The following is a 13,686-nucleotide window of genomic DNA, read 5'->3' on the forward strand; positions in this document are numbered from 1 at the left end:
CCAAAATAAACCAAAAATTTCAAACTTGACAAAATCCTCTAAACAAGCAGCAAACAAACTGCTAAAATTTTCTAAGATATTAGAGCTAGACATCAACACAATTTCATGTACTTGAATAAGCCCATTGTTGCTTATCGTTAGACTTCTTAAATTAGTTATTTATCATTTAATACTAGGACACTGTCTATGTGAAAAGAAATAGGTCCCAGCTTCATCAAATCTGACTTCATTTCAAATCAAAGATCAAATCCAAAGAACACTAACTCGTTACTCTTGGATGGTACTAATGTTAAATACACAAAATAACAAAAAATAAAGATATGATAAAAAAGTAGACCTGCAAGATTATATTGGTCGAGTGTGACAGGGACACAAATAACTGAGACTAGAGAGATTTATAGAAGGCAGTAGTTACTATTGTGTGATTAGTGGTATGGTGGAGAGACCTGTCACCTACCAAGAAGGGACGTTGGTCTCAGAAAAGTATAGTAGGGAGATCCATAGAGCATTTATGTAAAAGGAAGATGAGAAGTGTCGTCTTCAAGTTGGTTTATGTTATGGTAGAATTTTGTTGGTGATAAGTGGTAACAAAACACTTACATCAATAGGTAAAAAGTAAATTCGGGGCATGAGTTGGACTGACTCATGTTATCTCATCCCTTAATGGTCCTAAGGACATGTGGGGACCCGAACAACTTAGTACCTAAAAGACTTGAAAACATGGCTGACAAATCACTGACAAGAAATGGCTAGCAAATGAAAAGAAATAGGTCCCAACCTCACCAAATCCAGCTTATTTTCCTGTCACAAATAAGAAACAAACAATGTAATGATTAAATATGAAACATCAATCATAAAATAACACACATCAAAATAATGTTGCTGCAATGTTACAATGAAAAATACAAATATAGAACCTATTTTTACCTGAAGTTGACATATAGTAATTTTGCATGATCAATGGAACATGTATACCAAAATAAGAGTCCTAGGGTAGTTCAATTTCCCAGTTCTCATCTTGGTCCTCATTTTCTAAATTGTGAACATGATCTTCTCTAAATGAACTGTCATTATGAGCCTCCAAAACATTATGTTCTATATCAAGTTCATTAGATAGATTTATTATATTGTTTTCTCCCCTTCTATCACAATCTGATCGCCAAAGAGTTAGCGCTCTTTCATATGGAAAATTGTCAATGTCATACTTTGTTACATATAATCTTAAACATGTATCCACATGTTTATCAAGCTTGTTCCTCAACTTTGACTTCAAGAATGATAATGCACTAAACATTCTCTCATCCTCCACTGATCCCAAAATCATGGTTTGACACAAATCTGCTAATTTGAAATATTCTGATATGTTTTCTTGCAGGTATTGGCTAGCACTTAAAGTAGTCCATAATCTTGTTATAGCACCATTTTCATTAGGATTCTCCAAAAAAGGATATTGCTTCCACATTGTTTCAGCAAAGCGTCCACCTTGTTGATACAATTTTGATGAATCTAAAATACCTTCAATTTGTTCTCCATGTATCCAGACTTTCTTGCAAAAATGGTCTACTAAACATTTTAATCTTTTTTGAAAATCAGCTTTTAAAGTTCTTCGACATTGACAATTGTTCCAATATTGAGGGTATACCACACACATGGCCTCCAACAATTCATCTCGAGGAAATCGTTCTCTTATCTCTAATGATAGTGATCTTGCAATTTCTATCAAATTTTGTCTCACTGAAATCACAATATTATCAAATTGGTCTCTTGACACGGGGCAATCTTTGGTGATTCGTCCTGTCTTACTAATATAATGAAAGGGAACCATATACCCACGCACTACGATACATAGTATCCCTTTTTCATCAAAGGTCAAAAAATTTTCAGTGTTTTCTATATTGATGATCTCAGTCCAACTTTTAAACTCTGGACCAGTAAAAGAGTCTGGCATCATATACAAATTATCCAATGCAAGACATGCTGACTTTCTTGCATTTGTGTATTCCGCAATATACATTGTGCGATTCTGAGACATTTTCACGAGGACATTCATTTCATGTAGCATAGGAAGAATTCCAGCCAATGTCAATAATGTCTCTATATTAGTTAGTTGAAAAAGAAGATCTTGAGCTTTGTCTACATTATAGCGATTTTCATACATCAACCCTACCAAAGATTTGAACTCACTAAATAGTCTTTGAGCTGGTCCATTTAATGAGATCCATCTTGTATCAACATCTTTCAGTAGTTTTTTTCCATCCGTAATACCATCTGCAAATTGTTGAAACTCTAAATATCGTTTGGGACTACGAGAAAAGTATGCATGAGTCTCACGTACAAGATCTTCAACTTTTGAAACTGATGGAAACTTGCTTACTATTTTAAATGCAAGATTCATCCTATGAGCCATACAATGAATATTAAGCATATATGGTGAAGCTGATAGTTGTAGCCTAACACAAAGGCCATTCCTTTGTCCTTGCATTACCGCTGCTCCATCTGCTCCAACACATAACAACTTTTTTGCAATCATTAATTCATCCATACCACTTTCCTTCAATCCATTAAGAACAAGTTCATAAATATTTTCAGCTGTAGAAGTCTCTCTCATCTTATTAATCCCAAGTAGATAGGAATGTCTAATATGGTCATTAACCATATAAATGCTCATGCAAATCCATGAAGTATTATCTATAGCTGTAACCTCATCTAAAGACAATGCCAAAAACCTAGCATTTGCAATCTTCTCTTTCAAATCATCCTTTTCTACTTGAGCTAGATATCCTGCCCATCCCCAACCACTAGTTATAGACCAATGAGAAGATGGAAAGTTTGGCACTTGAAGAAAAGATAGTAATTTCATGTGATCTGGATAATCTGTCATAGGACGACCTTTAGATAAGATGTGAAATACAGTGCTCAATTGTATCGTCTTGGATAACAAATTTCTTTCCATCGTCTTTTCAAATAGAGATATGATGGTTCCTCCGTCCGCCTCAAGTTTCCTCTTACATAATAAATATTTTTTATATTCTTCTGCATATTCAACATGTCGACATTCCTCGGAAGATTTCCATCTAACAATAGATTTCTCTTTACCATTTACAATTTTCTTTTCATACACCTTTCCTGCATGCTTTTGTACCGTATCTAGCTTCATCTGAAATTTCACTTCCTTTTGAATTTTCCAACTACACGCAATACATCTAACTTGTCGGAAAAGCTCTTTCTCATTTGTAGGAGGTATTTCTTCAATAAATGGAAAACTTGAGACCCAATTTTCTTGGAATTGTCTTCCTATGGCCCACTGGCCTCTTTTCCTTTTCCGCGAATGGATTGTGTCACTTTCCAAGGAAAAATCTTTAACATTTTCATCACCAATTTCTGTTGAAACTGCATTTATCTCACCCTGACCACTTGAGGAACCTATTTCTTCATCCATCGTATGGATATCAAATGCATTTCCACAAGAGTTAACCTCTTTCTCAGTAACAGATTGTTCAAAGGAGCTTGAATCATGAAGAGGATGTGTATTTTTGGATGGAGCCTTTTGAAAGTATGATAATACATCTGTTTGCCTTGATGGTTTCTTCCCATGATTATCTTTTGACATCTCACTAAATATTCCACAAGTAAAATTTCCAATCGATCTGCAAACCTGCATCAACAGTTTTCAAGCATTGAGATATGCTTCATATAAATTCACTTGTTCATAGAAAATAGAATTATACTTTGCAAAATAATTGTTGAGTCAACATTGAAAGAACATATATCAGAAATTGAATTTTGAGGCAAAATGGAATTTCACAAAAATTATTTAACAATGATAATGGGAAACTATTAAATTTTAAGACATAAAATATAATAATTCATTTGTATAACATTGAAACAACATCACTTTATTTGAATTATTCCTAATTTCCTACAGAAGTTGGTTGACGGATTCAGGACCTGGTCCCCTCCTCCCAAGCTAGCTTACAGTATGTCTACCATGCCCAAAACTCAAAAGCTAATGCTAAGCCAAATGAAAGGGTATTGCTACCTGAGGAAGAAATTTGAACAACCAGAAATCTAAGTATGGAAAGGGTAGAGCCTCCATCCCTTAGCATGTGAAAAATAAATGGTTAAAATATAATAAGATGGAAAGCTTAATTTGGAAGTCTTGACAGGGTCAAGGAAAGCCACTATTACTTCCACATCAAGAGGTTTGTTTAGAGAAAAGCTCATCTACTGAAAGTCAAGGCTTCTTTCTGACCAATCACTAGCCTTCGGAAGATGAGATTTCAAGAGAAACAATCAAGTCTGAAGATATAGGAGTTGATGAATGCCATTGCTCAGTTGGCTTGGCATTCTCTGTTTTATAAATCAAACAGTGTAAGCGGAACTATTTTGAGGAGTGCAGAAGGTTTAAGCATGTCTAGTTCCAGTTTTTCCATTTTGCAGCATTCTCAGAAATTTTATAGTCTGGAGTATCAAAGAAAGTTATCTCAGGAATGTTCTCAACTATGATCAAAAGTCTAAAGACCTACCTGTTTTTACTGACATCTAAGTGATAGCAATTTTCTCATGTAATTCTTCTTAAAGCCGAATTTTTCAAGGGGTTGTGCTCCAAGTGGGCTATTAGAGCCTGCCAACCCACAACTTCAATGACCAAAATATTCTAGGCAATACAGTTAGTACAGAAGAAATATATTTTATAGATATAGTATCATCGTTCAATACCTGCCAACAAAAAAATTTAAGCCTGACCAACTTGTAGGATGCTGCAAGTCAAGACTCAGATTGAAAGGTTGTCCTGCCTTTATTACAAAGTTCTATCTAATTTTGTAGCATAAGATATAAGGCTAAGAAACAATGTAGATAAGGCAAGATAATTTTATTTAAGTCTAAATAAAGCCTGACAGATAGGTAAATGGGACTACAAAGTACAACTAGTGATGCTAATATGTAGGGGAACCCTTATATGGTCTGGTTAAGAATTTAGAAAAATATTCAAATTCTACCCGGACTGTGGTAGGTATCCTAGGTTTATATCCTCAGTTAAATTTCAATATCTTTTTTCTAAACAACTTAGTTTTGACTTCGTCTTTGATTTTCCATATGCTTCTCTACCAGCATACTGGCTCCCCTTGTGTTTTCTCTGTGAGCACTGCTTTGTAACCAAGCTTTGCTGTGTAGCCGACTGAATCAAGGTTGTTAGACCAATTTAATTCATCCTCCTTATCTCTAATTTTGATTGTACTTAGTTGCAACAATGCAATATGTTAAGTTGTTAACATAGCCAACTCGATTGTCAAACGAATATCCTTCCAAACCTGTTGACCTTGCTGATATCTAGTGTTGTTTCTGCATGGTGGTCAAATTTGGATCCACAATATCAGCTTGATTGTGTGCCATTGTTATGCAGGGTCTCAATAGTTTCTTCATTAATCTCCTGGAGCCTTTTAAACCTCACCTAGGGATCTTCACCTATTCTCACTTTCTCTCCATTTCCTATTCTCCACATTGTACTTAGTTGTAATATATAGACTGTTGTATAGACACTCTATATACCAGTGCAATTTGTCTTATAGCTTTACTAATTCTTTAGCAACAGTGCAATTTGTCTTCTTACCCTCCACAAGTCTTAACAATCAATTCTTCAATTATATGTTTAGCACCCTTCACTTGAAGATAGGATAATTCTTCCCATCAAGCTTAACGTTGGGTAGAGGGATGCTTTAAGATGAAGCTATCCTCCCCCTTGCTCAACAATTCTCTACAGATCTCATAACAGAACCAAAGGTAATCTCAGGAACAACGTACTATACTACTATGACAAAGAACCACAATTCTGAAAGAAACATCAGTTTGGTTAGGATCTTCAAACAACTACCAAGGAATCAAGCAAATGCTGCTCTGCAATTCCAAGACTTCAAGTATCCAGATGCATTGCATTGCTCTATGGCACATCAATGCAATTAAAGGAGAAATTGCATTAAAGGAGAAATTGAAATTTCCCCAGTGAAACATATGAACAAGGTTACAATCAAGAGAAACCAATTATCCAGCTTGGCTTGTGAAATATATTAGTATTCCCCAAAACATTAAATGAAATCAGATGATTATAAAATGGATAGTGTACCTTGCAATAGATTATCAACCTTCCTCCAAGACATGCCAAATGTGAGTGCACTCACCAAAGTAGAGGTGGAAAGCTTTGATGTAAATCTATTTATGGGTCATCATAGGGTTGTTATCTGGTCGTTTTAACACTGGGTAACAAATCCAATGCAACAAATATTGGGCATATAGATCATATGATAGAAATAACAAAATGTAGTGGCTAACCTTCTGATTATAAGTATGAGGAAATGAGTAAAATCCCTTGCATTTCAGTTGTTGGCAACTTGATGTACGCCATGGTATGTAGCCAACCAAATAGTGCACATTCAATTCGAGTAGTGAGTAGATTCCTTGCAAATCCAGACAAAGAACATTGGCAAGTAGTAAAGTGAATTTTAAGGTATTTCAAATGTACTAGTAATTATGTTTTATCTTTCGATAATAAAAATGTTGCGCTTGAAGGTTATAGAGATGCATAAATGGCTGGAAATATTGACATGAGAAAGTCCACCACTAGATATTTATATACTTTTGCAAGTGCAAGTGTCTTTGAAGTTTAGTTTGCATAAAATAGTAGCCCTAATGACCATAATGAGTTTTGAGTATTGTTAAGGGAAAATTGGGTTAACTTTCTAAACATAACAAAAATTACTCATGCATCTCATACCTTTTTATGACAAGCATCATTGTAAATGATTTTGAAGAGATGGATTTTTGATCTCATGCAAACTAATGAATGCATTTAGGATTTGAACAATTTAATCCACAACCTTAAACTAATGAAACAAAAAATAATAACTACAGGATGATCTATCTTGCTCACCGGTCCAAGGAAAAATTTTAGGGGAGGGGTGAGGCTATAATGGATTGTTCATCACCAACAGTTACTTGTGTGGTGCTTGGATTCTATATTGTTACCCTGCCTGCATATTCCAAAACCAAAACTATAATAATTCTTCTCTTTTTTGTTTTTGGCACGTTTGGTATTCATATTATCAAACTTTAGATGCAACTATTTTCGCAAATTGCTAATGAAGGATTTGCCTATCTAATCCTCCACTTATTTTGCTTAATCCTCACTCCCTTGTTTGTACTCGATTTAATAAAAAAATTAATTTCTCATAACTTCAATTTTGGGTTTTCTTCCCTTACCATCTATTTTATTTTCCTTCCAACGCATAATTCTCTGGGAACCAATGACAGCAGTAATACCGCGACTTGTTGAGTAACGAAAATCCTAGTGCACAAAGTTGCACGGCATTTACGGCAACTCAAAACTTATTGTACATCTTGAATAATCATTTATAATTTTATGATTTAACAACTTTATAAAAGCGCAACTGGAACAAAACCATAATATAATTAGAATAAAATAATTTATATTAGAATAAAATTGAAATTGCAATCCTTAGACTCTGAATGTTAATGACAGAAATCGAAATTCAACAAAGACACTGTTGCTAACAGAACACAGGATTGTAAAAACTTAGAACACGGGATTTTCAACGTTTTACAGACAAGCTACCAAATTCTAAATACACAATCCTCTAAAGACCTGCTACAGATGACCTGGGCCCAAAAGCCTTGGCCTGTCATTATCGGTCATCATTACTTTTCTGCATTAAAACTGAATATTTATTGAACACTGTGTTCGGAATTTGAGTAAGTTTGTCTCTGATGAATTTCTTGTCCTGCACCCTCAGATGGACGCAGCATTTGGTGTTTATAGGCTGGATATTACTGCTGGTAACCTCCATATCTTGGAAGAACATGGGATTGAGAATTTCTCACTGCGTGCTGACTCCTATTGCCAAATGGCATCATGCTATCCTGATCTAAGTAGGAATTTGTTCTACCATTTTGCTGGTGAATGCCCATTCGTCCTTGGTAGCCATGGTACCCATCAATAGAGACAGAAGACTGAATTTGTTGGTGTGAACTATCATAGCTATGATGATTCTGATTGCCATAGCATCTTTCACCATAACTATTGGAAGCAGACATGGGATAACCCTGCTCATTATTCTTACTGCCCATATAAGTTCCACCATAAGAATTGCTAGCAGAGGCTGTATAACCCTGACCATAATTCTCATTGGCATTGTATCTTTCACCTTTATTGTAGGTTCCACGATAAGAATTGCTAGCAGAGGCTGTGTAACCTCGACCATGATTATCATTCCTGTTATGACTGTCACCCGTATTGTATATTCCACCATAAGAATTGCTAGCAGCGGCTGTATAACCCTGGCCATATTGCATATTCTTGCCTCATCAATAGGGGCAAGAATATGCAATATGGCAGAATTGATGAAGATGCTTACATTCTGTCTAAAATATAGATAATAAACTAAGTCAACCCTTGGACTCAGAGCAATAGGTTTGGATCACCCTAATACTATAGCCAACGACTCAGGTCTCTGCCTAAGAAATGGGATTCCCATTAGTGATATGCATGATTGACAGAATTCAGTACATGATAACAGAGCTAGTTTCGATGGCCCTTTGTTTGATGTTCCACTTCATGAATCAGAAATCAAGCATGTGACTAAGATTGAGGAAGAAAAGCAAGCTTTCGAAATTGAAAAGGATCGCTTTTGTTTCCCTGAGCCTGTACACAAAGCTCATTTAGCGTTTTGAAGATCCTACTACTTACAACACTGAATACGAGAAATACTTATGAGATATATAAGTAGACCCTCATTCTCATTTTAAATAATCTCATATTACAGAAGTCTATTGGCACACAAACTGAAGTCCACACAGATTTGCATGACATATTTAATAGGGGCATGAATATGCAATATGGCAGAATTGATGAATATGCTTACATTCTCTCTAAAATATAGATAATAAACTAAGTCAACCCTTGGTCTTAGAGTAATAGGTTTGGATCACCCTAATACTGTAGCCAACAACTCGGGTTTTCCCAAACTCGGGGCACTTGCCTAGGGTATATAGGCGTAGGTTCTCATTCTCATTTTAATCACCTCATATCGCAGTAGTCTATTGGCACTCAAACTGAAGTCCACACATATTTGCATGGCATATCTAATAGGGGCAGGAATATGCAATATGGCAGAATTGATGAGGATGCTTACATTCTCTCTAAAATATAGATAATAAACTAAGTCAACCCTTGGACTTAGAGCAATAGGTTTGGCAAGCCACCAATGACAACAAATGAATTTTTATTTGAGATATGTTGCATATATTACTTCGAAGGTCAAATCACTACATACAAGAATTTCTTTTATCACATGATATTCCAAGATATAGATAATCCTTCAACTCAGGTATGCCATCAAATTAGATATGCCTATGGAGGGTCATGAAAACCTGAAAAAGTCAAACGTCCAAGAATTCTTAAGGTTCCACAGATCAACAAAAATAAGGCTGGTTTTTTTTTACAGTGCCTATCAAGGAACTCCAAGGAAATGTGAAACTAGTAGCATTTTGTATTTAATAGAAAAACGTTATGTTTCTTTCAAGTATGCAACAGACCAGAGGACTAATAATAGAGCTGAGTTTTACACTTTATGGTTACTTCTGAAATGTGCAACTTAAAAAGGAATTGATGGTCTCTAAGATATGGGGGATTCAAAACTGATTATAGATTGGGCAAATGGAAGAAGCCATATTGAAAATCTGGTGCTTATTCTAACCATAAACAGGATTTCAGAGGTAAGAATGAAGTTTGCAGAAATTATCTATTTTCATGCCTATGGAGAATTCAATGAACATATTGTCTAAGTAAGAATTGTCAATGCAGAAAGGGCCACTGCCAGAAAAGGAATTTAAGGGTAAAGTTACCCCAGTTAGAACTATGCAATAATTGCGTTGCCTAGTGAATGAAGTTTTTATACTTTTTGAGGGACCCGTAGCATCATCATCATTTGGACTGGAGTATTTGTGTTTGGCTGGGCTATTAATGGAAGCAGGGGGTTTACAGAAGGCCCTTGTTTATTATAAGGGGGCAATCAGGTTGAAGCCTATATTTGGATGTTCAATTGAGCCAAGGAAATGTATTAAAGGCTATGAGAGAGCTTCAAGATGTAATTTTGCGCTACCAACCAACAATCCAATTGTGTATTGACTATCTATTTGCCTTCGGGTATTTATCCAACGCTTTTTATGAACAAGAGTTGGCATTACCACTCTAGAAATATTCTATCATCCTGGACTCCATCTTTTTGGAGGTATAGAATAACCTGGGTGATGCATTGAAAATTTATGGGGAAAGTGGACGAAGAAATTGCTTGTTACCAGAACTACCTTCAAATTTAGGAAAATCATCCTCAGGCTCTGACAAATTCTGGGGGTATTTATATGGAATGGAATATGGTAAATTTGGTTGCTGCTCCTTTTTGTGGGATCCAACTGATATATAATGCAGGGGATGTCAAAGGTTCTCAAACAGTTTCCTTCAATTTTCCAAATGATAAGAAAACAATAAACGAGGTGGGAATTGCCATGGTCATGCTCAAAAATGTTGCAGAGGCTAAATTGAGGTCTATTGCAGGTACATGCATTTCTGAAGAACAAAACCAATATGTGGATTCTGAATCCATGTTCACACATATGGTTTTCAAAGAACATTGTCATGGGATTAAGCTTTCCAATAACAAGCAGTCACTTGAGAATAGAACAAAAGGATAACTTCTTATAGCTCCAGATGAAGATGCACTGAATGTTTTGGCAAACTTCATGGCTAATGAACAACGATATGTTGTATAAATTCTACATATTTACAACGTAGAACCAGATTATATTAACACAACATTGGTAACTGTCTTCCATAATTTTATAAGGGAGGATTTTGGTGACATTGTTGTATTCTTAATGAGGCAAGAGAGAATTGAAAGACTCCTGCAAAAGTAGGCTACACATTTGTTTGAGAAAATACCACAATTATCTGTTGTTGTCGGAGTAGAAAATTGCCTTGGGATAATGGAGGTCCTTCCAAGTCCATGGTTGAACTCATTTCCACCAGCTATTCTGTGCTTATAGATACTACTCCAAGGGAACATAGCCTGGTCATTTCACATCCAAAGTTAACAATCGTGCAAAAAGAATCTTCAGACATAGAGCTGGATTTTGCAAATCTGAGTTTTGAGGTAGTCTCACAACTGGTAAGTTGGTTCGATGAACTAGCCAATGAGATTAATTCAAGTAGAAGGCCAATTAGTATACTTGATAATGAAGATCTTCAGACAACTAATCCTTATATAAAAAGTCTAGTGCGCCAGGTGGATGAGAATTGTCTTTCACTGACATTAGATTGGCCTAGTCCTAATGCCATTAATAGAATGAGGCAGCCGAGAATGGAAGAAGAACGAATAAGGCAATGGAACATCAGTTTCATTGTTTTCATGACCAAAGCAGATGGTAAGGCAGCCGAGGATGAAATGCAAGAGTTTAGCTAGGGTGAATTGGTTACACTTCCTTTCCAAGACGATGAGCATCAAATGAACATGATCGACACCATGGCAATGTGTGTGGTTGATTGTAGTTGTGCTTATAAGCAAGAAATAATGGGAAGGGGACGTGACCTTCAATTGATGAATTTCTTAGTTGACCTTAGATTAAAGGAGCATACATCTACATTTTTCCGACCTATTCATTTTCTCAAGAAAAACTACTTCAAACACCGTAGACAAGGCTTTTCACCATGGTAACTGAAAGTGGACAATGGATACCACCACTTTTATCCCAACAGGAAGGCATGAGAAGTCTAGAAAAGGAGAAAGGTTGTAGTGCAACTTATACTGCTGGAAAGAGTGGGTGGGTTGATCTAGAGCGCTCCTCAATTGACAAACAAAAAGGCGGATTTGAAGACACATTGAAAGCCTTCACCCTGGAAAGAAATCAGATAAAAGAAGCTATGGATTTTTCCTTGGATAACATTGATGCCTCAGGGTTTGATGAGACTTGTGCATTATTGTGGGATATAGATACTTCTGTAAAGATGGGAAAATTTCCATATTCAAATACTTCTAGTGAATCTAACCCGAACAACAAAGATGACATTGTCTTAATTGATTCTGTAAGGGTAATTTTGTGGATAATAAGGAGAAATCTAATATTGGGAATGGAAACGCTTCTAGAGTCTATGGATGCCAAGCAAGGCTACGAGGAAATTTTGTTGCATGCTCAATCTGCTCACATGCTTCACTCTGGAATAAAACCAAGTTCAAATTTTGATCATACTATGTATGAAGATGTTATAGTCAAAGATATTATTTTGTGTTTGAAAGCAGCAAGCGAAGAGCAGTGGGAACAAATTGAGTGTGCAATCGATGATGGTACTGGGATTAACTTTCGATATGCACATGGATGGACTTTCTTTCATTGGACTGCAGATTCTTAAGGAAATTCTATTATTTTGTGTTTGAAAGCAGCAAGAGAAGAGCAGTGGGAACAAATTGAGTGTGCAATCGATGATGGTACTGGGATTAACTTTCGATATGCACATGGATGGACTTTCTTTCATTGGACTGCAGATTCTTAAGGAAATTCTACTATTCATAGGGCATTGTGTGACCATCGTTACCAAGAATTAGCTGAAGTAGTTATTTCAATGGGCAAAGGAGATTTATCAACACAAGAACCACAATAGTAGTATAGTACGCTGTAGAATTTCTTCCATCAGAGATTATTAGGGACAGAAATATCATTGCATATTAACTTGAGCTCACAATATGATACACCAAAATTATGTGACAAGGCCACTCGATGCATATGTTTGCGATTTCCTATGTTGAAGGTTCCAACAATCATTGCCGGCACCAACTGCTCTGGCCCTTATCACCGCAAGAAACAATATGACGTACTGTGCCAAAGAAGCACAACATATTCAGCGAATTGAAATTTGAAATTAACCTATCATCTGATAAAATAACCCTGAAAATAAAAATGACAGCGTATTTTGACATTAAACACCCAAGAACACATCTGGATTGCACAAAAATGAGCACAATCTACAGCTATAAGAAAGCTAACAGAATGAAAGGGAACACCAAAGGAAAAAGAAACGGACATTTAACGAAATAGGCGTGATATAATCAACAGATAAAACAGCAATGACCAGAAAGTTACTGCAAAAATGGTGCAGATCACGGCTACTTATCCCATGCTTGAATATCAGCAGAGTTAATATACCTTTTACATGAACATGAGAATAAAGGGGCCTAATTTCTCGCGCTCAGCCAACAAAAGTACCGACTGTTGTTGTTGCTGCTGCAGTGGCATGAGCCATTCAAATCCAAGAAACAATGGATACCGAAACCAGAGAAGAATAAGCGGATTGAAATCTGAAAATGCAAGAATATCCCACCGAAACTGCTGCTGCTAGATTTGTGAACTAGGATGAAAAAACCTATTTCAAAATCATTTTTATACAAGAACCCAGGGAGCCATATACACCAAAACAGCGGGCTGAATCCGTCAAAACAGGGAGCCGCCCTCCATTTCAAAATAAATCTAACATCCCATGACCAAATCAACCCTCACAAACCACTCCCGGGACCAAATCGACCCTCACAAACCACTCCCAAACCAGAAAATCCAAACTGTAAATCAAAA

At 36.1% G+C, this 13,686-nt stretch overlaps 1 protein-coding gene across 1 annotated transcript in view; it reads right to left on the reverse strand.

Moving 5' to 3' along the window:
- Nucleotides 1–7,769: 7,769 nt before the first annotated feature.
- The window catches only part of LOC149259041 (uncharacterized), a 145,940-nt gene continuing 140,023 nt past the window's right edge, over nucleotides 7,770–13,686 (reverse strand). Inside the window, exon 2 of the mRNA XM_089448347.1 lies at nucleotides 7,770–8,216. Coding sequence (XP_089304473.1) covers nucleotides 7,840–8,216 — 377 coding nt within the window. The 3' untranslated portion in view covers nucleotides 7,770–7,839. The remainder of the gene's footprint in view (nucleotides 8,217–13,686) is intronic.

Source organism: Pinus tabuliformis, chromosome 6 (assembly GCF_031772625.1).
Source record: "Pinus tabuliformis cultivar Carrire ecotype Pingquan chromosome 6, CPIR1, whole genome shotgun sequence".
Taxonomy (NCBI): Eukaryota; Viridiplantae; Streptophyta; class Pinopsida; order Pinales; family Pinaceae; genus Pinus; species Pinus tabuliformis.